At 40.9% G+C, this 24,786-nt stretch overlaps 1 protein-coding gene across 4 annotated transcripts in view; it reads right to left on the bottom strand.

Moving 5' to 3' along the window:
• Nucleotides 1-2,433: 2,433 nt before the first annotated feature.
• Nucleotides 2,434-24,786, bottom strand: part of GABPB1 (GA binding protein transcription factor subunit beta 1) — a 37,877-nt gene continuing 15,524 nt past the window's right edge. For all 4 annotated transcript variants that reach the window (XM_074966409.1, XM_074966406.1, XM_074966408.1 and 1 more), the window contains exons 7-9: nucleotides 20,307-20,492; nucleotides 18,657-18,772; nucleotides 2,434-4,209 (exon numbers count right to left, since the gene is read on the bottom strand). In XM_074966409.1, coding sequence (XP_074822510.1) covers nucleotides 4,057-4,209; nucleotides 18,657-18,772; nucleotides 20,307-20,492 — 455 coding nt within the window. In that variant the 3' untranslated portion in view covers nucleotides 2,434-4,056. The remainder of the gene's footprint in view (nucleotides 4,210-18,656; nucleotides 18,773-20,306; nucleotides 20,493-24,786) is intronic.

Genomic DNA, 24,786 nt, shown 5'->3' with positions numbered 1-24,786 from the left:
ATGGCCACTGAGTGAGTTCATAAGGCATGGGAGTGGCACCCAATGGTGATTGAACCAGTGTGAAAGGATGTGGGTCAGTCCTGGGTATAGCTCTCCTCTTTCCCCAAAAGTGTCAGGCGGGAGGTCCCTTTGGTGAATATGGGAATCCTGCACTGAGATTTGGAAGTCAGAAGAGAACTCCTTCTCATCTGAAGGAGGAACTCTACCACTCTCAGAGGGTTGGAGAATCGAATGGTACTGAGGAAAGGTCCAATCTTGGTGACTGTGTCACTCATGGTACCAACAGACAAGCAGTACCCACTAGCCGGGGAGACTCCAGCTCGTCTAATATGAATAAGTCCCTGGAATATCTGAATTCCTGTGGTACTGGATTTGTTGGCACATGGCAAGGTTCCACAGTTGGTACCACAGGCATAGACTGCTCTGGTAAGTCTCATACAATGGAAGTAGATGGCTCCGACGAAGATGGCTTAGGAGGATTTGAGACAGTATCAGAAATGGGACGTCTGCACAGTACTGAGGATGTCTTGGTGGCTGGCTTAGTCATGGAAGGTACTGAGGGAGTTGTAGGTATCACCCTTTTAGAAGTAGAGGGCTTAAACTCCTTTGCTGCAATGTCCTGCTTCTGCAATACGGTGCAGGATATCGATACTGAGGCATGTTTGGTGCATTTAACCTTAGAAAAGCTTGGAGCTCCATGCACAGGGTCAACACTGACAGCACCTGGAGCCTCAGTGGTACCCAGAGCAGGACTTGAGGTCTCCAATATGGTCTTACTTTGAGAAGACTGAGGCATTCTCAAAGCAGACTCTTTAAAAATGAGAATGAGTCCTCCAAGGATCTCTCCTAAGTCTGGGTGACTGCAGATGTTGACAGGGCACTATGGTCTCTCAGAGGCTGATGCTTGGACCCAAGGCCAGATGGAGATAAAACTTAAGCTCTTAATGATGTAGTCGCAAAAAGAAAAGGAGTGCTAGTGGCGCCTTAGAGACTAACCAATTTATTTGAGCATAAGCTTTCGTGAGCTACAGCTCACTTCATCGGATGCATCTGATGAAGTGAGCTGTAGCTCACGAAAGCTTATGCTCAAATAAATTGGTTAGTCTCTAAGGTGCCACTAGTACTCCTTTTCTTTTTGCAAATACAGACTAACACAGCTGCTACTCTGAAACCTGTCATAATGATGTAGTGTTATCTCCCAATTCTTCCTGGCTCTGCTTTTAAAAGCTGGAGAGTACACTTCTGAGGGATATAAGTTTCCCCCAAAGCTATAGGTACACCAGGAGTGCCAGTCACTGACCAGGATAGCTTCCTGGCAAGTCAGGCGATGATTGAAACTCAAGACAGCAGATCTCAAAAGAAAAAGCCCCCCCTAGAGGTGAAGGGATTATAGAACAAATCCCCCTACAAAATGAAATAAGCATAAAATTAAATTAAAGGAAAAGAAAAAAATAATTAGACTAAGGACAAGTTTTGAGTAGTAAAGCAGACACATTAGCACACTCTCTCAGACTGTGAAGGTAGGTTTGCCCAGGCAACCCTATATGTCCTCAGTGCAGGGCATGAGGATGTGTAGGACACAATGGGCACTACCACCAAGTTTCCAATCAAAGTGCATGAGGCGTAAGCACGCCTGAACTGGAGCACTCATGGGACACTACTGAAAGAACAACTCTGGGACATGTACCAAGGCAGCAATGAAGCACCATGCTAGTGTGAACACAGGGCAGAAAAAACAATGTATGTTTACACCAGTGCAGCACTAACAATCTATTGATATTACAACAGACTTTGCTAACATGGACAGGGCCTTAGTACTTAGAAAGCACCAATCCTTGGCATATCTAGGTGCTGGTAGCCAAGCTCTGGGACAATGGAAAGTTTGGATGTGTTTACAGGTACAAGGAGTTATTCTTTTGCATACACTGCAAGACAAAGGCTCAGTCCTGCAGTCCTTAATCATGAGTAGCCTAACTGAAGTCTGTAGGGGCTGCTTTTTCTAGCTCTAGCCTCCATGCTGTGTACTTAGTAATATTGCACAACACATTTCTGTCAAGCCCCATGCAAGAGTATACTGAGGGCACTTTTCTTAGTGAAATTTAAGTAACTATTATTCACACTAGCCACTAAAAGCTTAAAGTTTTTCCAAAGAGCAGCTAAATTGCCTTATATATATTCTTCTTAAGCCCTTCTGCTATATTAAAACTTTTGCAGAATACTGGTTAGAGCTTTTTTCTCTCATGATAAATGGATAAATGAACGATAAATTTACATTTTGCCAATTCAATTCTCTCCTCACTCTTCCCGCCACCCCAAAGGATATTCTTAACACCTAATGTGTAACAGTGTTTTCATATTGTTCAGAACCATGATAAAAATTCAGATCTTTTAATGTACATATAAAACAATTTAAATGTATTTGATTCTACACCGTGAATATGTGGAAAAGATATTTAATTGTAAAATAGAAAAAGTAGGCCAGAGTACAGTTTTAAGGGCAATGCCTTTGAATACAGTATAGGTAAACTAGACTTTGTTTAAGTTTATATAAACAATATCATAAAAGCAGTGAAACATGGAAAGACAAAGCAAAGCACGAATAAAAGACAAGTTATGTTTTACAAAAAAGGAATCCGCACTGTAGTTCAAAGTTGAATGTAACACGGCATCGAACAGTCTTAAGGCAGCATGACCTAAGGACGGGACTAGGAGCCAGGAACTCCTGAGTTCTATTCCCGCGTCTGCCACTGACTTATGTGGCCCTGGGCAAATCACCTAACCTCTCTGTCACGCTTATACCAATTGTAAAATGGGGACAATAATGTCCATACCATAGGGGACATAGTGAGGATTAATTCTTTACTGATTATACAACACTTTGAAGATGTAAAGCACTATATAAATGCTAAATATTCATACAGATCACTGCACAGACACATTTATCACAGTGAAGCACAATGATGGTAGGTAACAAGAGCACCAAAACAACATCAAACTTTCAGGTCCAGCTGCATAATTTAAATGCAAAAAGTCTGTTTATAAAATGTGTCCTTGAGATAATCTGAAGATTATTGGTGAAACAATTTAAGAATATTTAAAAGGAATTGCTATGTGGGTTCCTGTGGAGACAGTCTTTCATACTTCTGTACTTTAAAAATGTTTGCACATGAAAGTTATAAGACACACAGAAAAGTGAAGTTTCAATGCCCCCCACTGTCAACATTTTCAAATAATGTCTGTATTACGTAAATTAAGGTTTTTTTTATTTTTACAAATTACATTCTTCCAAGAAATATACCATTCACAATAAAACTGGCTGCTAGCTTACTTCAAATGACATTTAGGCTAAACATTTTTTCTCATAATTTTCCTCATCTTTGCTGAAAAATATCTATGCAAGATGTGTGTAGAAATTATAAAAACATGCAGCATATGTACAAACTGAAAAGTTTAAAAAATATTAGCTTCATATACATGTAAATCTACTTGGATATATCGGAAATTAAATATAAAATTTTCACTTTCTAAAACAAGGGTTTTCAGAAAATCTAAGACAACTACTTAAAGTTGTACAAAGATGCCCATCAGGAAATGTCTTATTCAAAAAGAGGTCTAAGTTGTTCCCAGTAGGAATAACTATTAATTCATTTTTTTCACATAATTCAGTTTCAAACTGTCAATCTTAATCTGCAACATCACCCTTAAAACTGTTCTGTTTTTCAGAAATTAGATTTATACTAAAATCCAAAATTTCACAAAAACATTGGCTTCTTGTGTTTCTGGATCCCTTCAAAAAGATTTATCAACTCACTTTGGAACTGTAAAAAAAACAACTATTTACAGTATTTCATTTTAAATACTTTTCACAATTTCTAAATTCAGCTTTTATGTTACAAGAAATTCATCAGAGCTCATGGCTTAAGTCCAGTTATTAACCTGTAGCATCTTTGCTATTGTGTAATCCCATTTCTGTACCTACAGAGTGTACAGTTCAAGATTGTACTGCAGTTTTCTTGACTGAAAGTAACAGACTTTACAATATGTCCATTTCAATATTTAAACAGCTTCTTTATTAGTCTGGAGACGGGTCATTGCCTCTAATTTCTGCCGATAGGCTTCTGCTTCTTGCTCTTTCTTTAGAAGCTGCTGTCGATACTTTTGTGCTTCTCGATTTGCCTCATCCAGCTGTTTCTGTAGAGTTTCTCTCTCCTATTAAAAACAAAACAGCAATGTTTTGTCTAATGCATGTTAAGTGCAAGATAAAACGGCAGTTTTTGGACAGCCAAGGCACAAGGCATCATACACAAAATCAGAAGCTAGGAGGTCCAGTCCTGCAGTTTACTCAGGCAAAACTTTCACTTAAATACTTTTGTGTAAATAAACAATGAAAGATTGGGCCAGACAATTGCTCACAAGATTTAAAGTGCAAATATACCAAAAAATACTCTCTCTTTAAGAGTATGCTCTTATGACATTTGCTCAGGGGAAAAAAGCAATCTTTGGAAAATATGTTGAATATTCAGGCACAGTTGTCTGACTCAGTTTCCAGAATCGGAATTTAAAAAAAAAAAGTTCAAACTTCTTAAAAAAAAAAATCAATACACAGTTCATATCCAAGCAGGTTTCCCCACTATGAGTGTCTATATAATTAGAAACGGACGCAACAGCATAGAAATAGAACTTCCAGGGACCAATTCTTCTATATCATGATAAAAGTAACTTCCGCCAAGGTTTTTATAAATAAATAAATAAATAAATAAAAAAACAAACAAACCAGGGTATTTCTCCTACAGAACTATAGAAGCAATTAGACTGGCAACGTATTCTTTCCCCCGATGAGGTGAAATAGAGGTTTTCCACCTTACAACACATACATCTCTAACTGGAGGGAGAAAAAGTTTGCTCATCAATGAAATTCTTAACTAAGGGCCCATCATGCATCTGCATCCATGCAGGCACAGGGGTTTGCCCACACAGATGCAGCTGTAGGACAGAGGCTAAGTTCCAGTTGCAGAATCTTTATTTCTAGCAACAATGCAGAAACCAGAAGGGACACAGCTTGACTTTCAGATCCACAGCTAATGGGAAAAAACTATTTCACTTGTAAAGTGAGCTATCCGATTTAGAAATTAATGAGACGCAACAAACATGGAAATTCACAAGATTACGTCGAGTCATATTTCAGACAACAATAGGTGATCAAATAAAATAGTGTGCTGGCTTTGTGTGTACACTGAACAATTAATGAACACTGCATTCTAATGAGGTAACTGTTTTTCAGCCCATCAGAAGTACATTTTTAATCTACTAAATAATTTAAAAGGGACTCAGACACCTTAAATCTTGTTTGAATTTTTTTTTAACCTAGCATTGTTACAAGGAAGTTTTGCCTAGAATTAGCCTTTACGATTACTGTAACTAAAAGGAATTAGAGAAAAATATTTTTCTTCCCTCCCTCCCCGCCCACACGCCAGCTTGTGCATTTGACAGTGCTTACTATATACAGTTAGTTTCATCAGAATATAATAACATCAGCTAACAGTAGCTTGCTGCTACTCACTATAAATGACAACCAGGCTTTTATGGAAAATAAACTTGGGAGACAAAAGCAGAAGCATGCTGCTCAAATACAACAAAACTCCATTACAATTACTTTGAGTGTGATCCGCTTCCCATTGATGACAAAATTCTTACTGACTTCAATGAGAGTAAAACCATGCTCTTTATTTCTATTCAGCCAATTGGATGGTGTAATTTTAACATTTTAACTAGTGGCTCTCTATGCTGTAAAGTGATGGCTGCTCACAATACAAGTATCTAACTTCTATATTCTCATTAATTCAGTCAGTCATTGACTATATAATCTAGAAGAATATTTTGGATTGTTTTATGTACTGTATGTACTGTACTTTTATGAATTAACAAGTGTTTGGCTAGATTTATTTTTTAAATTTTGTATAAAGTGAATTATAGTTGGCCATCCTACAAACCAATTGTCTGGCATACCGTGCATCTGCTATATTTAAATATGATGTCACAGAATGGTTTCAAGGCTAAGTGAGACACTTCATTTCAAAGCAGGAGACATTTCTCCTGTGTCCTAGGAAACACAGCTGAATGTATTTCTATTGTACTCAGCTATTAACAACGTAGATGCTGCCATGCTGTTTGATGCAGAAGAGCCACCGTGACAAACTGCATCCCACTGAAAAATGACTGCCTTGGAAAATAGCTTTGTTTTGATCTTCACTCAAACAGAAGCCATCTTATTAAAATAAGTGCACCATACTATTATGGAGAAGCCAATTTCTGATTCAATCACTCTTTTCACTTTAATCACCAAGTAGTAGTTGTGGAAGTGAAACTCAGAAAATAAAGCTGCCAAGCTGTCCCTCAGGAAAATGTTGGTCTATCAAATAAGACAATGGCATCATCACCATACTCCCTCACACCTTCTCCTTCACTCTAGCAGCTCAAAACCGTATTACGATTTCAGACCTTACGCAGGTCTGAAATTCTTTTCTATAATACTTAAAAGACTTTTCTTTCTCAGCTCAGTACTCCTCACCTGTTTGCATGATTAGTACCTAAAAATATTAAATAAATACAATACACATAGTACGCCTTCTGCTTCCTACTGTCCCCAATGCTAGAGCTACATTTAGCTGTCACATGTGGTGCTGAATATGTCAGAGTATAATGACAAAGGTAATTGATCAGTGCTAATGTTAGCATCTGTGTAGCAGAAACAATGGGCGGAGAGATTTTATTAAGTTTCATAAAGGTTAGTCATCAAAATAGAGAAGAGAATAAACTACATATACTGTAGTTGCTTTATATGGGGCTTTACACAGTTTTGAACACTGGGCTGAAAGAGAAGCTAAAAATCAATACGTTTCAGAGGTGTAGCTGTGTTAATCTGTATCAGCAAAAACAATGAGGAATCCTTGTGGCACCAGAGACTAACAAATTTATCTGGGCATAAGCTTTCGTGGGCTATAACCCACTTCACCAGCATCAGATGAAGTGGGTTATAGCCCATGAAAGCTTATGCCCAAATAAATTTGTTATAGTCTCTAAGGTGCCACAAGGACTCCTCATTGCTAAAATCAATAGGTTTCTCTCAACTGGAGTATGCACGAATAAAATGAGCGCTCCATCTTAAAAGGTGATGATCTGGATCACTCACTTGACAAGATAATTTGGCATCCAACTTCTAAGTTTATCCTCTTGGGAATCAGAACGCTGCCTTGTAAGACACCACGTGAATGGTTAAATAGTAAATCAACCCATCCAACAATTGGACTGGCCAATTATAATTGCCTTTTGCAAAATAAATATTTAAATTCACGTCACAGGACATGTAAAGTGCAATTATACTCTAAAAAATGTATAAAGTGAAGTTAGCACTGTGGGGTACAAGTTTGTGCCTCAGGGACATCCAAGATCAAATTTTTTCAGTTTATTAGTGACAAGATGACTTTTCTAACTGCCACAGCTGCAAACTCAACCTGAAGTCTGAAAATCAAATGTGTTCTTTCTGGCTTGTAATTATCACCAGTAAAAAGAGATTCTACAACTGGAACTTAGTGAACTGATGATGCAAGATGAGAACTGAATTCACCTCTCTCCCACAGGTATATTTTTCTGCAGTGGAAATAGGGGAAGTATAAGCTTATTTAGGGGCTAAATTCTGCTCTTAGTTATACTGCTATAGATATGGATTAACTAAAGCAAGCACACTTGACTCTAAATAAAAGGAACAAATCTACTGAGTAAGAAATTGTCTTTTTAAAAAGTCTCCACACAAAATGTGGTTATGTAGCTAATGGAGGGGAATGAGACACAAAATGCAGATACACCAATCTCTAAGGTAAATGAAAGATCTGATGGCGTGTACTATTTTAAATGCTTAAATTAAAAAACTAGGTCAGTAATAAAGGAATAATATGAAAAAAATAATACAAAAGTAGAGTTAAACTTTTTGTTTTATGGCAAATTAGTCTTCTGGTACAAAGGTATGTCAAAACTGTGATATTCAGCAATTTGATGGGGAAAACAAACAAAATCCTCCTCTTATTTGGAAAGGGATTTTTTGCACAATAAATATCCACACACGGCTTAGAATTACATGTCTGAGAAATGCAAGATTATTTTACAAAAAGGAGTTAGATCTGGGTTCAGAAATAGGTAATTTTATTTTATTCAGAGCTTTCTACTCTTTAAATTAAAACAGAAATTCTTTTAAGTGCTGATAAGAATTTTAAATATTTTACTGATAACTACTGTACATATACAAACCTTGAAAACATAAGATACATACCAAGCTTCCTCTAATATGAAATAATTCAAATAAATGAAAATTCCTTGCTTTTAACTCAATTAGTTTTTTCTAATATTATCTGAGCCTAAAGTCAAGTCTGCTTATTAGAGAACACAATTTACTTACAACTTGGATTACCTCCAAAATTGAAAAATACATGAACAATGACACAGAAATTCCAAGTGAATAATGTTCCAGACTGGCCAATCCATAAAATCACCAACAGGGAAGACAGAATTTCCCTGTTTTCAGGGAACGGCCACCTTCCAATCTGCAGCTACTCCTGGGAAGCAGCAAGAAGAAGAAAACAGAAAGGGAGGGTACTGGAAAAGATAAATACTATATACACATGAAAAATATTTTTTAACGAATATAAACAAACAGAGCAGACAGGCTGAAGAAACCTATGGCATAAGAATGAAGCAAGCCCTAAAGGAAGATTTTCACAGATGTCTTCATCAGCAGATCTTTTCTTCCCTGCCATGAAGGTGCTAGAGATCTTGTAGAATGCACATGGATTCTTGATAGATGAGACTTAAACTTTTGTAGGATTTATTATGGCAATCTTGACTCCTCTGCAAATAGATGCTTTAAAACCTCTCCTGGTGCAGCCCTAAATCAAAAAGACAGCATCAGGCTTCTGCCATGGCTATACAGTACTTAAAAGGAGAGAAGAATCACTTCTTTGAAAAGAATGGATTTCTTGATTAAGAGAAAATAGAGAATATATCTTGGATGTGAATTCCACTAGTCTTATTTTGGAAGAAACAGAGAAAAAAAAAATTATCTACCTTTCGTAACTGTTGTTCTTCCAGAAGTGTTGCTCATGTCCATTCCATTCTAGGCTTGTGTGCGCACCCATGTGCGCAGTCATCGGAGATTTTTGCCTTAGTGGTATTGGTATGGTGTGCTGTGGCGTCCCCTTGAGTGCCGCGCTCATGTGCTGGTATAATATAGGAGCCGCTGACCCTATTCCCTCTCAGATCCTTCTTGCGGGACAGAGGGATAGAAGGGCGGGTAATGGAATGGACACGAGCAACACATCTCGAAGAACAACAGTTACGAAAGGTAGATAACCATTTTTTCTTCTTCGAGTGCCTCTTCATGTTGATTCCATTCTAGGTGATTCACAAGCAGTATCCTCAGGAGGTGGGCTTAGAGTTCACAGTCTAGCTGCTTGCAGTACTGCTTTACTGAAGCCAGCACCGTCCCAGGTCTGCTGGCTAAGTGCATAACGGGATGTGAACATGTGGACAGATGTCCTGGATAGGCACTTGGACTAAGAAAGCTGTCGAAGAGGCTTGAATGGGCATTTACAATCGCTAGATGTGACACCTTTGCCTGATTGTAGCCGCAACGAATGTGGGCAGTGATCCAAGAAGAAATTCTTTGAGCAGACACTGGATGACCTTTCATCCTGTTGGCCATCACCACAAACAATTGTGTCGACTTGCGGAATGGCTTGGTCCTTTAATATAGAAGGGTAGTGCCCTCCGGACGTCTAGGGAATGCAACCTACGCTCCTCCTCCGACTTATGTGGCTTTGGAAAAAAAAGACAGATAAGTAAACGTCCTGGCCCATGTGAAACTGTGAGACCACCTTGGGCAGGAAAGCCAAGTGTGGCTGCAGCTGGACCTTAGTCTTTGTAAAAGACTGTATAGGGCTGTTCCAAGGTGAGCACCCTAATCTCAGAGACTGGCGGGCAGATGTTATTGCAACCAAGAATGCGACCTTCCAAGAAAGAAGAAGGAAAGAGAAGGAAGCCTGAGGCTCGAAGGGGGGCCCCGCGAGCCGCAACAGCACAAGATTCAGGTCCCATGGAGGAACGGGGTCCCTGATGTGTGGGCAGAGGCGCTTGAGGCCCTTGAAGAACCTGGCAGTAATGTCCTGGGCGAAAACCAACCTACCCTCAAGTGGCAGATGGAAGGCCAAGATAGCGGCCAAGTGGACCTTGACAGATGAAAGGGACAGGCCTTGGAGCCTGAGATGCAGAAGGTAGTCCAGTGTTAACTGCAACAAGGCCTGCTCTGGCCGAATGCCTTTATCCGAGGTCCATCAAGCAAACCGCTTCCATTTGGCTAGGTAGATCGCTCTGGTGGAGGGCCTTCTGCTGCCCAACAGGACCTGTTGGACAGTGGCCGAGCACTCCTGATCCTCTGCATTTAATCATGCAGCAGCCAAGCTGTCAGGTGCAGTGCCACCAGGTTCGGATGCAGAAGACTGCAGTGGTTTTGGGACAGCAGCTCCGGCCTGAGCAGTAGCTGTAACGGAGCAGCCGCCAAGAGATACAGAAGCATGCTGAACCAGTGCTGGCACGGCCAACCTGGTGCTATGAAGATCACCTTCACCCTGTCCTGCTTGATCTTCATGAGGACCCTGTGAATTAACGGCACTGGGGGGAAGGCGTACTACAGAGCCCCCAACCATGGGAGTAGAAAAGCATCCAACAGGGAGCCTCTGTTGATCCCGGGAATTGAGCAGAAAACATGACATTTCCTGTTCTGCCTGGACGCGAACAGGTTCACCTGGGGAGTCCCCCACCTCTGGAAGATGATGGCGACCACTTCCAGATGGAAGAATGACTCATGGTGAGACGAAAAGGTCCTGCTAAGGCGTTCCTGGCCCTGGGGAGGTGTGCGGCTACACGATGGATGTCATGTGGTACACAGAAGTCCCAGAACCTGAGGGCTTCTTGAAAAAGGGCAAACGATCTGGCTCCGCCTTGCTTGTTGATACAGAACACAGCTGCTGTATTGTCTGTCAGGACCTGGACCACTGGGCTTTCTATGTGAGGTAGGAAGGCTTAGCAGGCCAGGTGAACCACTCTGAGCTCCCTGACATTGATGTGTAAGGAGCGATCATGACTTGACCAATGACCTTGCCGGCTGAGATAGCTCAAATGGGCTCCCCACCCAAGGTCTGAGGCATCAGAGATGAGGGTCATCAATGGGGATGGAGCCGCAAAGGGAACTCCCTCCAACACCAATGCAGAATTCTTCCACCGGATGAGTGGTGACAGTACCTGGTCCGGGACCCTGATCACACAATCCATGCTGTCTGTTGGGGACATAGACCAACGCTAGCCATGCCTGCAGGGGCCTGAAGCAGAGCCGCATGTGCCGGACCACATAAGTGCAGGCCGCCATGTGCCGCAACAATCGCAGGCACGTGTGAGCAGTGCCGAGAAGGTGGGCTTGCATGCACGAGATGAGGTCCACCATGGCTTGGAACCGAGCCTCAAGGAGGAAGGCTCTTGCCTCAGTAGAGTCGAGGACTGCTCCAATGAACTCTATGGATGGGATGCACTGGAATTAAGGTCAATTTTTTCTCTTTTCTTAATAGCCCCAGGTCACGACAAGCGGAGCAAACCAGATCAAGATGCTGCCACACCTGATTCTGGGACTGGTCCTTTATTAGCCAGTCGTCGAGGTACTGGTAAATTTGAACACCCCTGTGCCTCAGGTAAGCAGTCACTGGCGCTATGCACTTGTGAATACTCTTGGGGCTGACGAGAGACCGAATGGCAGCACCGTGAATTGGAAATGGCACTGGCCCAGCACAAAACCGAGGAAGCTTCTGTGCCCTGGGAAAATGGAAATATGGAAATACACGTCCTTCAAGTCAAGGGCAGTATACCAGTCTCCCAGATCTAGGGAGGGGATGATGGAGGCTAGGGAGACCATGAAAAACTTCAACTTCTTGAGAGACTTGTTGAGGAAACGCAGGTCCAAAATGGATCTGAGGCCCCATTTTGCTTTCAGGATTAGGAAGTAGCAGAAGTAGAACCCATTTCCTTTCATGTCCCAAGGGACCTCCTCCACCGCTCTCAGGTGCGGGAGGTTCTCGACCTCTTGGATGAGAAGCTGCTCATGAAAAGGGTCTCTGAAGACAAATGGGGAAGGAAGAGTCGGCCACAAACTGCAGGGTGTAACCTGAAGTTATTACGTAGAGCACCCAACGGTCCAAGATCAGCCAAGACGAGGCCAACCAGAAGGGGCTAGGACAGTTGAGGAAAGAGTGGGAGGGTGGATCCTGGAAAGTGACTGGGGCACCGTCCTCGAGCGCACCCTCAAAATGTCTGCTTCTGGCCTCCTTAGTTCCTGGAAGGACCAGACTGAGCAGACGAACAGGAAGACAACACGTGTCTCCGCTTAGACCTCTTGTCTCTATCCTTTCTCCTGTAGGTGCTCAGCCGGGTAGTTCCCCAGGACCTAGACTGGGGAGGTGGAGGATGGAACGGCTTCCTGGTCTACTGAGGAGTACGAAGGCCCAAAGAGAAGAGGGTGTCACAGGAGTTTTTAAGGCCATGGAGTCTTGAGTCCATGAGCTCGGAGAAGAGCCCCGCCCCCTCAAATGGGAGGTCCTGAATCATGGCCTGCATCTCCTGGGATAACCCAGAGACCAGGAGCTGTGCCTCATGGCCACCACAGAGGCAACCACCCTGGCCTCAGAGTCCGTAGTGTCCCAGGCCATCTGGAGGGCCCCTCTGGACACCGCTGTGCCTTCATCCACTAAAGCAATGAACTCCTGGGCTCAGTCCTGAAGGAGGGCCTACTTGAATTCGCCAAGGGAGTCCCACAGATTAAAATTGTACCTGCCAACAGGGCCTGGTGGTTAGACACCTGAAATTGCAGGCTGGCCATCGAATAAACTTTTCTGCCAAACAAATCCAGTCTCTTGGTGTCTTTGTTTTTTGGCATGCCACTGACTTGACCCTGCCTGTCCCTTTCATTAACAGTGGACATGACCAGTGACGCTGCTAGACAGTATGTGTACAAATATTCAAACCCTTTTGCATGTATACTTCTTTTCTGCCTTCTTAGAAGTAGGCAGAACGGAAGAGGGGGTCTGCCACAGCGATTTGGCAATCTTAAGGACCCCTGGGTAGACGGGCAGCACGACCCGGGCCAGGGTGGAGGAGGATATATCATTAAAGAGGTCGTTGGACTCCTCTGTGGACTCCTCAATTTTTAAGTTCTAATTGATAGTCACCCTTTTAAGGAGGGCTTGGTGCTCCTTGATGTCATCGGGGGGACTGCCCATTTGGGAGGGACCCGCCACCGCTTCATCAGACATGACGATGATCATAGCACTGCTGGGGAAGGGACGGATTCCCCTTCCTTCTCCGGGGACGGCTCCGTAGGTGTTGAACCCTGCTGCGCTGCCCCTGCGTCGGATTCGGTGCTGTGTTCCAATTATGGTGCCGGCGGTGGCTTGTCTGAGCCAGACAGGGAAGCCTGGTGGGAATATGGAACCAGCATTATCGGCACGCCCGACAGGTTCCAGTATGGAGTGGGCTACTGTCACTGCTGCAGATGCCGCACTGGTCTTGCGGGTCGTCGGCAAATCACCCCCTCGGGCTGAACTCCCAGTCCAACTCACTGCCCTTCCAGCGACCAGAGCGGAGCTGTCGAGGCCTGAGTCTGCTGACTGACCCTGGTTGGCGACCGGTGATGCGAGAGAGAGAGATCAATGCCTGCTCAACGAGCGGTACTGGGGAAGTTGAGACCAGTGCCATGAAAGGGAGAGAACCCACCCCGGCGGGGACTGACATCTGGGAGACCGTCTAGGCAAAGGTGACCTGAGCCACGTCGATCTTTGGCGGGAAGCTTGCCGATACCAGGGATATGGGACCAGTGCTTTGACTCGTGTCCATGCCTCGTAGGCTTGACCTTAGGTGTTGGGGTCTTAGCCGAGTCTGGCACCTAGCGCAGCGTCTGCAGTGCTGGTCGACCTGCTTGTTCTTTAGCTGCCGGGGCTGCTTCGGACAACGAGAGCCCTAGGAGAAGCCAAAACCCCCTGATGCTCCCAGGAGTCGGATCCCTGGCCAGGCTAGGGGGTCTGACTTCAGCAGTACCCCCGTGAAGCCTCGGGGCGGGCACATGGCCTAACATAGGTCCTTTGCCTGAAGCCCCTTTACTTCTGGTGCCAGGGGGCTCTCCTTCTTTTGCTGTTTCTTAGGTACCGGTGAGGCAAAATAGTGCTGGCCGAAGCATGGTGCCAACGATGCGCTCCGCACAGGTGCCAAGGTGCTCGGCGTGAGGTCCAAGCAGGAGGGTTCCAACACAGGACGAAGCACAGCCTCCATCAAGAGGGCACTCAAGTGGCTATCCCACTCCTTCTGGGTTCTAGGGCAAAAGTTTTTACAGATTCTTGACCTTTCTATGGGACTCCCCCAAGCACTTCAAACAGCTGTCATGGGGATCACTAATAGGCATCGGCCTGTTGCATGATGAGCATGGTTTGAAGCCGGGAAAACGGGGCATGCCCCACTCTGGGGCAAAGTCCCAGCCGGGACTAACTACCAAACTAACCTAACACTTAACGGCTAACTAAGTACCTACAAACCATATACAAAGAAGATAAACCATGGGCTATAAAGAACTGCTAATGCTCTTGCAATGCTAGACAAAGCACTCTGACCATCACAGGCAGTGAGAAGGAACTGAGAGGGCGTAGGGTCGGTGACTCCTGATATATCAGTGAATGAGCGCAACACTCAAGGGAGCACCACAGCTGACCCTACAGATACCGCTAAGGCAAAAATTTCTGATAACTATGCATGTGGGCACGCACACACCTAGAACGGAATCAACATGAGCAAGTACTCAAAGAATAGCTCCTTGCAGGAAAGGACTCAGACCATCTCACACTTCTAACAGGAAAATAACTTTGATTGCTACGAAATATAAACAAGATTCCCTCATGGATTTAAAAAGAGCTCTGGTATGAGCACAGAGGTTCAAAAGTAAAGTACCAACAAGTCATCAGATAATTTCCTATACATGCTCTTACAGAGCTGACAGCTCTGTGGAAGTAGGAGACATGAGGATGTACAGCAAGGGTATAGCAACTGTTGATCAGGTCTAGGGCTCCAATGGCTGACATTTGAACTTACAAACAACTGTAGCTAAGTAAGAACTCAAGGATGCTTTGAGTGGCTGGAATTTCTAAAACTTGCACCAAGTACAGTGGCTAAAGGACTGTAGCTTCAACCTTTTGGCTGTTAACTTTAACCTCGACAGGTTCAGATGAAGAACTAGATACAGATACAGCTGATCCCTAAAGAATGAGAGGGGCTATGGGCTGAAGATGGATTTTTGAAGCACACTGGAGAATCAAGACCTTCAGATTCAGAAGAGAGCACTTAGAATAATCTTTGCTATAAACCTCTTGCTATATTCCTGGCCATCTTGCCATAAGCCGGGGGGGGGGGGGGGGGGGGATTGCCATACCTCCATCCAGGCCCCCAGCTAGCTGAATGACAGGGCACTCACCTCCAAACATGTGGGTCCCAATGCTTGGTACAACAGAGAAAGAATTGTTGATCTCTAATCCCAACAAACAAGCCCACCTGATGAAGAACCCAGTTTTAGAATACACAGCATCAACAGATTTAATAGTCATATCCTTGGCTGAATGGTTGTTCTGCGTGAGCCATTCTCTCTGCATATTCTACTTCCCTTAAGCGTAGATGGCTGAAGTGAACAGGAGAGCCTTTTCTAATTTAGATAGACTACTGAGGGACTTGTTCCTGAGTGAGGAACTCATATCACCACCCTGTATGCTGCATATATGCAATTGAAGCACAGTGGTTACATTCTGTCTGAGACAGAACACAGAGAAAGGGGGGGGAAAAAGAAGAATCTCACCAGAAAAAACAGAGATAAACTGCATAAAGCTGTCTACCACAGAAGGACTGGGGACTGAAAGGAACAACATCAGTGCTAGGAATCGCTACAGAAGATATGGATGATAGTGGTTTTGAGTAGGCAGATAGTTTATCTCAGGGAAACTGTGAGAATGAAGTGGGTTTTTTTACCGTACAATATTCTACACAAGTATTCATCTGAAGTCTGGCTGTATTTTAAAGAGATACTTCAATTTAAAAGAAAAAAAAAAGTGAGTTAGAGGTAGTTTCACTAACTACAAATGCCCCTGAACCCCCATTGCCAATTTTTATGTTTTTACAGAGAGAATTTTGTTCAGTTATAGTTATATCAGGTGTTATTATGGGCAGCACAGATAGTGCTGTGTATAATTAGAAATAATGGAAAATGTCAGGTAATATTTAACAGTCGATAAAAAAGAAGAAATGTGATCCTTTAAGATGAACTTACGACTAAATTCAATTAAAAAGACTTATGAAATGATCATTCCATTTGCTTGGTGTTTCTAATATGTGTGTTACACTTTTCCTAAGCTACTCTGGGAAAAGTGAAGTCAAACTCAATGGTGAATATGAATCATCATAAATTAATATATTAAGTTATGGATGGAAGTCAATATTTAACTCAAGCAGTCAAAAAATAAATGTTTGTGAAAGGTAAATTTTGCCACTTACTAAGTACGTTAAAAATGTTTGTGACTTCTGCAGTTTTTGACATGCTTCACAAAACTTCAATTAAGTGAGTTATATTCCTAGCAATTCAAACTTTGATTAATACACTCTTATGAGAGCTTAGAAGTCAAACTGAAAAAATTAACCAAAGTCCTCATCCTGCAACCACTAAACAAGAAAGTGTCTCACTGAAGTCAAAGGGAGTTTGGTTTACATAAAGATTTCAGAAATAAAGCCCATAGTATATAGATGTGCTAAGAACTTAAAATGGTGAAGAAAGCTGTTATTAGCCTTAAATAATGTTACCCCCTTTTATTTAAAAATCTATCAAACAACCGAAGGCAATGATAAAGACATTTGCAACATTCAATTCAAGAAGAGATTAAAGTTTTGCTCTTCAGATATTAGGTTATTTTCTTTTCTTGTTTCAAGCATTTATCAGCTTTTGCTCTCAAGCTATGACAACAGCATGAAAGGGACCCTAACCAATAAACTTCCCAATCCTACCATAAAATGGATGCAATCAAACCCCTGTGGTCCTGTCCCCCGAAGTCAGAGCTGTGTGCAGGTGCAGAGATCTGCCTGTACACCTCTTATTTCATAATCAAGGCATAAATTTATCTTGATGTTTAAATTTTTTGAAAACGTAAGTGAAACACTTAAGAAAATCTATTAAGTATTTTTAGTAACAGTTAAAAAGGCTTGTTTAATATATAACTTAAGCTAACAGTGACACTTAAAAAAAGTATTTATATTACCATGCTGATCTACTATATTTAGAAATGAGTTGATTCATTTCTTCATCAATCTGTTTTTTGTCTCTGACTTATTAATATGTTAAGTTATTGAGATCAAGGAACCATAATTTTCTTTACTAAGAAAAATTCAGGCAGATTTTTAAAAGAGTGTGAACAAAAGTTTTGTTTTTATTATAAATCATACATTAAAAAAGTGCAGCAAGAAAATCTCAACTGTATTGATAGTCTGTAATGATCACACAACTAAAGGCAGAATGTACTTCATGTAATATATTATGGAGAGAAAAAGTCATTGAGGAAATATGCTAATTATAGCTATTAGTCATGCATGAGGTATCCTTCCACACACTGTACAATAATGAGGCACAAAACAGTATTCAATATAACAAAACTAGGAGAAATACATTTGTGAAACAAAATACTGTAAGGTTCACAGAAACAAAATAATTTGGCATTTACAGTCTAATCAGGGTAGGTAGCAGTTTTCATAGACTTTCAATTAAAATAAGTAGCAGGGATAGAGCAAGGAGTAAAGAGGTTGCCAATGCACAATTGTGGATTGCAGAAAAATGTTTTGGTTTTAAATAAATTTATATATAAAAAAGAATAGATCTCACTTTTATTTTAAGTTAGGACTTTTGCACCAAAATTTCAGTATACCAGATGGTGCAATTAGATGCTTTATTCATATTTCTGCACACACAGTAAAAAAAAAAAAAAAAAAAGGTAAAAATTTGAAACATTTTTGTAACAGCAAGATAGAATCTTATTGTTTTGTGCTTTCATTCATTAAATATCTTACCTAGATGTCATTAATGGTAAAATCATAATATATTTTCAGTAATCAAGGCAAATGTGTTTTTTAAGAGCGATGAAAGGACATTATTCTCATTCGTTGTTTATGAAAAGTCATATTAGATGATGATATATCAGTATCTAGTTTTAGGAATTTACCGGTGACATTAAAAGAAAAAAAAATTAACCAAGTACAAAAATAAGCGAAATCTATATGCACAAATGGGCAACCTGAGGACTGAACATATCTATGCTATCTACTTCCTATAGCAATTTTGTAAAACACAAATTCTGATATAAACTAACAAAGGATATGGGAATACAAACAGGTTATCTTCATTCTGTGGCTGCATAGAAACTGAGCTATAAAACAAGAAACAACAAAACATTCAGTTTTGAAAATTCTGGTTAAAACACATCAGGTAATAGACTCCTTACTTCTATTTCTGCAGACTCCACACGATTTTCAACAATCTCAATGCACTGCCTCTTGATCGGTGGTTCTTCACTGATCACAGTTTCTTCAGCAATGTCTGTTGCTGGTACTGTTAATACTTCAGTAAAAACATTTATATAGATAAATATGAATACAGGGCCAGTATTTACATTACATAAAACTAATATGTAAAATACTTTCAAGAGTAAATGGAAAAGCCAGCTTTTCCGACAGAAAAAACACATCTCAATGAAATACTCATTAAGTTCAAAATGTTATACTTTTACTGCATCTTCTATTAGAGATTTCAAAATTCTTTTTTAAATTTAGGTTCGCAACACAGCAGGGGTGATGAGTAGGTATCATCAACCCCATTGTATTCATGGGTTAACAAGGCACATACATTAAGTGACCAGTCACAAGATCACAGAATATCTGTTTGGCAGGGCTGGGAATAGAAACTAGATTTCCCTACGCATAATTCTGTGCTTCAGCTACAAGACTATCTCCTTTTAAATAATTTGTGAAAAGTACGATGGCTTATATTTTTGAGGTCAATCATTTAGGCAATTTGAAAAAAAATCTAGCAGTTCCCAAACCCTGAGAAAATTATGGTCATATTTATAGTACATTGTATACATACTTCCTAAATATTCATTTGGTTGGCTATATGGCAAATGTAAGTGCTCTTCTAAGGGTCAGTTCAATTCAATTAGTGACAGTATAGATTCATGTTTCGTGATAAATGGCTGTATCTGCCCACAGACTGTGGACTAAATCCTGGACCACAACGCATGGCTTTAAGTCAAGCTCTGCACTGGGGATCCCAGAGGGTGATCTGATGATGGGAAACCAAGAAAGGAATCATTTCCATCAGGAGTAGCTGTTACAGGAAGTATTTACACAAAACTCCAAAACCATTATTGCAGCGTCAGGGTAGCAATAGCTCCCACAGTAAATGTACTCTTGCTCCAGTTGGGTACAAGGTGTATTCATGAATCCACCAGCTCTGCCCCATCTCCTCTCCCAGACAGCACTCAAAAAGTCCTGTGCATCCTTGAGTCCAGAGAGGATCCTCATAGAGCAGATCCCCATGGTATGCAAACGCTGCTCCTGGCACTGGGTCCTCAAATTTTACATCCCACTTTTCTGCCTGAGTTCCTCTGAAGAAGGGTCCTAACTACTGAAAGACTGTTTTACTGTTGGTGTTCTATATTTTCTATTTTTGATACTGAGTTTATAAAAACCCGGGTTCAGAGAGAGAAGTCAGAAGATCATCACCTTTCCCTTCAACATCTTGTCTCTCCTCCTTACACCTTAGAAATTTTTCCTCCTCCCCCACTCGTCTTAATATATTTGCATACTCAAATCTCACTGGTTAAATTAATTTCTTAAATTTTATTTTTTTCCCTATAGTCCATTTCTGACCCATTTTAGTGGACTTGCACAGCTACAGAAAAATGCAATTCAAATGGCATCTTACTCAGCTGCAGCAGATCTAGAGAAATAATTCACTGCATACAGCGAATGTCGATTCTATCTGCTGCGCACATAAACAGATCATGTAAAAAGTCCCACATTTTCCTGAACTATCAAGATTTTAAACTAAAATTATTCTTGAATTTCTCATTGAGCATCTTGTTTCCGCTCACCTTGCTGTCCATCTGGCATGGTCACAATGATTGGCTGACCTATTCCACTGGTTGGAATTGAATGGAGATTACTAAGCTGAATGCCATCTGTAACTATAGTAATAACTTGTTGACCTCCAGAACTGACAACTTGCTGAATTGCACCATCCACAGATTCTGCAGTCACTACTTCTTCTGTTGCGACAACTGTTGATAAAGTGTAAAGAAGGTCAGGTATTTATAATTTACAAATTGGGATGCAGAATTTAGTAACTATTAGAAGCTTTTTACATGCCACTTCAAATTCAATGTTTCTTCTACAGCTATAAATCTAATGCATTATTCACATACTAACTATGCTTATATGATCTAATCCAAAATTCACTGAAGTCAATGGCAATCTTTCATCAGTGCAAGAAATGTGACATTTCAAAAATATATGTACTGGTACAAATTCTGCCCTGACTGCAATCAATGGGATTGAACAGGGCAGAATTCAGCCCAAAAGAATATAATCTGATTTAGTTAGCATTTTTCATACTTTGTAAAATAATTTTGGGATATTTTAAGTACCGAGTTAGGTATTAGTATTGCAGCAAGAGTGAGATAATTTTTTTGAAGAGCCCAATAGCTGTTGTGTTGTCTGCACACAGCTACGTCCATTAGAAACTCTGAGATGATTAGTAATGAAACAAATGTTTTGTTCAGAGTCTGCTGAAAAGTGCTCTGAGGTCTTTAAAGGGTCAATCTGAATTTTTTTTAATTCACTAATTCTTTAAAAAAAATTGATAGAGTGCACTGTACATAGTGTGTGCTAACATTCAAAACAGAAAATTTCTAGAGTTTTTCTGCTTTCCTTCTGACGTTTAGGAAAGCCATCTGGGTGGGTCCAAGAGCAGTACTACTGCTACTATTACTGGCAAACACCCCTTGCAGAGCCTGCGTAACAGCATGCACACACAAATCAATGAACTATATGTAGGGCCCTACCAAATTCATGGTCCATTTTGGTCAATTTCACAGTCATAGGATTTTAAAAAAATCATAAATTTCATGATTTCAGCTATTTACACCTGAAATTTCAGTGTTGTAATTGTAGGAGTCCTGACCCAAGAAGGAGTTGTGGGAGAGTCGCAAGGTTATTGTAGGGGGGGGTTGTGGTACTGCTACCCTTAGTTCTGCACTGCTGGTGGTGGCGGCACTGCCTTCGGAGCTGGGCAGCTGGAGAGCGGCACTTGCTTTCCAGGAGCCCAGCTCTGAAGGCAGAGCCACTGCCAGCAGCAGCACAGAAGGGTGGCACAGTATACTATTGCCACCCATATTTCTGCGCTGCTGCCTGCGGAGCTGGGCCCTCAGTCAGCAGCCACCACTCTCCAGCCGCCCAGCTCCGAAGACAGCAGCACAGAAGGGTGGCATGCTATAGTATCGCCACCCTTACTTCTGCGCTGCTGCGGGGGGGAGGGGAGGGGCGCTGCCTTGAGAGCTGAGCACCCAGCCAACAGCTGCCACTCTCTGGCTGCCCAGCTCTGAAGCCAGTGCAGAAGTAAGGGTGATAATACTGTGACCCCCCTGCAACTCCCTTTTGGGTCACGACCGCCAATTTGAGAAACACCGTCTCCCCTGTGAAATCTGCACAGTATAGGGTAAAAGCACACAAAAGACCAGATTTTACGGTCTGTGATGCCTTTTTCATGGCCGTGAATTTGGTAGGGCCCTAACTAAATGTTGTCAAATTCCTGTCACATGTATAAAGTAAAGAAACTGGAAAAAAAAATATTTTGTTCTTTAATATTTTCAGTTATAGTAATCTCAGGGTGACTTGTAACAGAAGTTTTGGATAGAAATGTGGGTCTAGATCCTCATGTGGTATAAATTCACATAGGTCCAATGAAGTCAGCTGAGAATCTGGCCCATGACCCACAAGTTATGATATCTTCGTCCTAGGCAGTAATAGGTAAAAAGACCTCTGTAGGATCTTAAAGTTGTATTGTATGTGTGTTCCACACACAGAAAGCCAAACCATACCTAAATGGTCTTGGTAGAGGATATCAAGCAGGGCTAAGTAAACAGTATTGGGTAATCTTGTCTGTTTTCCACAGAAATAAAAACTTGGGAGTCAAATAAAATATTTACTTTGGGAAAGTAATAAGAAGAAAGTGAACTTTAAAAAGGTAAATTAAACATTGTATAACACTTTTGCAAGATCAAAAATAATAAAAACAAACCTTTGCATTTAAAACCCATGATTCCAGAATGTATATATCGCAATGACCCACTCAAATTCTTCTATATTACATTTATGAATCAAGCTAAAAACCAGCAAAGATATTATTCAGAGCATTGATAAACTATGTGTTATCCATCTCAGGTTGTTTTAATTTGCCCTTTAAATTATAGACCCCGTCACAGTATCCCTTATTTTTGAAAATGTCAGGAGGAAAAACCCTATCCAAAAAATCAAAAAAATACTAAGGCACAAAAAGCAATGTAAGCACTAGACAATCATGAACATTTTCAAGCACATTAAACCTATGTTTATGTTCATCCTATGTTACGTTAAAAGCAGAGGCTTTGATTTAAGCAGTAGACAATAGAAGGCTTTCTATCAGAATAAAATTTAAAACTATAGCCTATGTCATCTCAGAAATGTCAGAGATCAGATAGATACAACTAAGAAGCTTTCATCTTTGCAATTAATGACAGCACAATTTAAAATGACTGTGCCATTCAAATAATGATTGCAATCATTGCCTTCTGAAGCCTTCTCCAGAGAGATCCCTATCCTAAGGAATTACAAAGTAAAAACGCTCTTCAGGAAGTGTTTATGCAAGAAAGCAAAGTAGTATTAACTATATTAAACAATGAGGATATGCAAGGAAATAATTTAAAATAAACCAAGTTTATTTCAAAGAAATTTATAACTTTAAAAATAAAAAAAAAGTCTACCATAGTCTTACTGCTCCATAATAGCCAAAAATGATGACTCTACTGCCACAGCCCAACTCTAAAGGTTTGCTAAATTCTTTTACATAATTATGACACTCTTGCTAATTTTACTAAGGACACAAAAAGTGTAGCTTTTTGCTTGAATATACTGGTGTTGATACACAGGTAATTACTTACTTATTTTTCCTGCTATACTTTTTAAAAGCCATTGGAGACTTCAGGTTGGTTTATTTATAAAGCTTATTTTTTTCTAGGGCTTTGCACCTTTAATAGATTTCTGGCATTTGGCTTGGGTTCTACTGCATCATAGGAAAGGTGGGCCTATGAGAGCTCTCAGCCAGTTATCAAAGAACATCTACCACTGAATCCTAAATACACTGCTAATCTTGTAGATCTTCTCCAGCATTTCAACTCTGAAGTATTCTAAGAATGTACTCTGATTTATTTGAAAGAGAAAGATTACCCAGCTCAAGTCTCTCTCCTTAGTTCCTTCTTTCAAAATGTCAAACTACCAACTTTTGCTGGATGGGGTTGGGTTGCCTGATGGACCCATTAGGTGAATAATTTTTATATATCTGCTGCCATCTTCACAAGGTCTAATAATCATAGTCTTTGAAGCCACTTCTGTGCCACCAGATTCACGACTGCCCTCTCTTTCTTGACTTTCTGCATCATAAATGGACAGAAGTGGCAATGGGGGGAAGGCAGCAGATTCTCTGGGTAAGACTGGGAAAGCATGTTCATGGCAATAGGGTTGGCAATTTCCTGGGCAAAATCTAGTTGAGGACAGGGTGCTGGTACATACCAGCTTAAACTTGGTTTAAACCAGGACACTGGGAAAAATAACTACATCAGTGTCCAGCAAGTTCTCCAAGCATAGAACAAATCTTTTCAAATTTCAGATACATGCATTCAAAAATGAGGAATAGAGTCAGTCTACTCACTACATCAAAACTGGTCTTCTGCTACAGAATGCTGCACAGCCAAATGAACCTGGATTGGTAGTCTGCAACTCTGCATGCTTCTGATTGCTTAATGCTTCAAGCCTACAACTCTGCATTATTGTCATTTTCATATAATCAAATGTTTTCAACTATAATACTGAAATATGAGTCATGACACATACAACTTACTCGAGAAAATACCAAACCAAAAATGTATAGACATTCCAATGTTCAGTATTATCATTACAAGTACTACATCTACTGCAGTTTTTTTTGTACAACCCTAAATTAATCTATGAATCTACTGCCTCATGTAGCCACAATTTGAATATGTAACTAAAACTAAGGGTAATGTGGTGTGCATTAATGAAACAGTTTTTAAAACACAGAATGCCTTAAACTGGGATGAAGTAGTTTTTCCCAGGGTGCTAAAAACTATGATTTTACCTGGTAAAAACCACCTCTGGAAAATATCAGGCCATCCCAAGCTTTGTTAAGAGTTCCCCAAAAAAGGGATGTAGCCAGCGCCTTCTCGTTTAAAAATTTTTTTTTTAAAAGGGAATAAAAGATGTAGGCTGTTGTATGTTCAGAGTAATTGGGGCTAATGGCAC

The sequence above is a fragment of the Natator depressus genome, chromosome 10 (assembly GCF_965152275.1).
Source record: "Natator depressus isolate rNatDep1 chromosome 10, rNatDep2.hap1, whole genome shotgun sequence".
In the NCBI taxonomy this organism is placed as follows: Eukaryota; Metazoa; Chordata; order Testudines; family Cheloniidae; genus Natator; species Natator depressus.
This window is presented reverse-complemented; position numbering and strand designations above follow the sequence as displayed.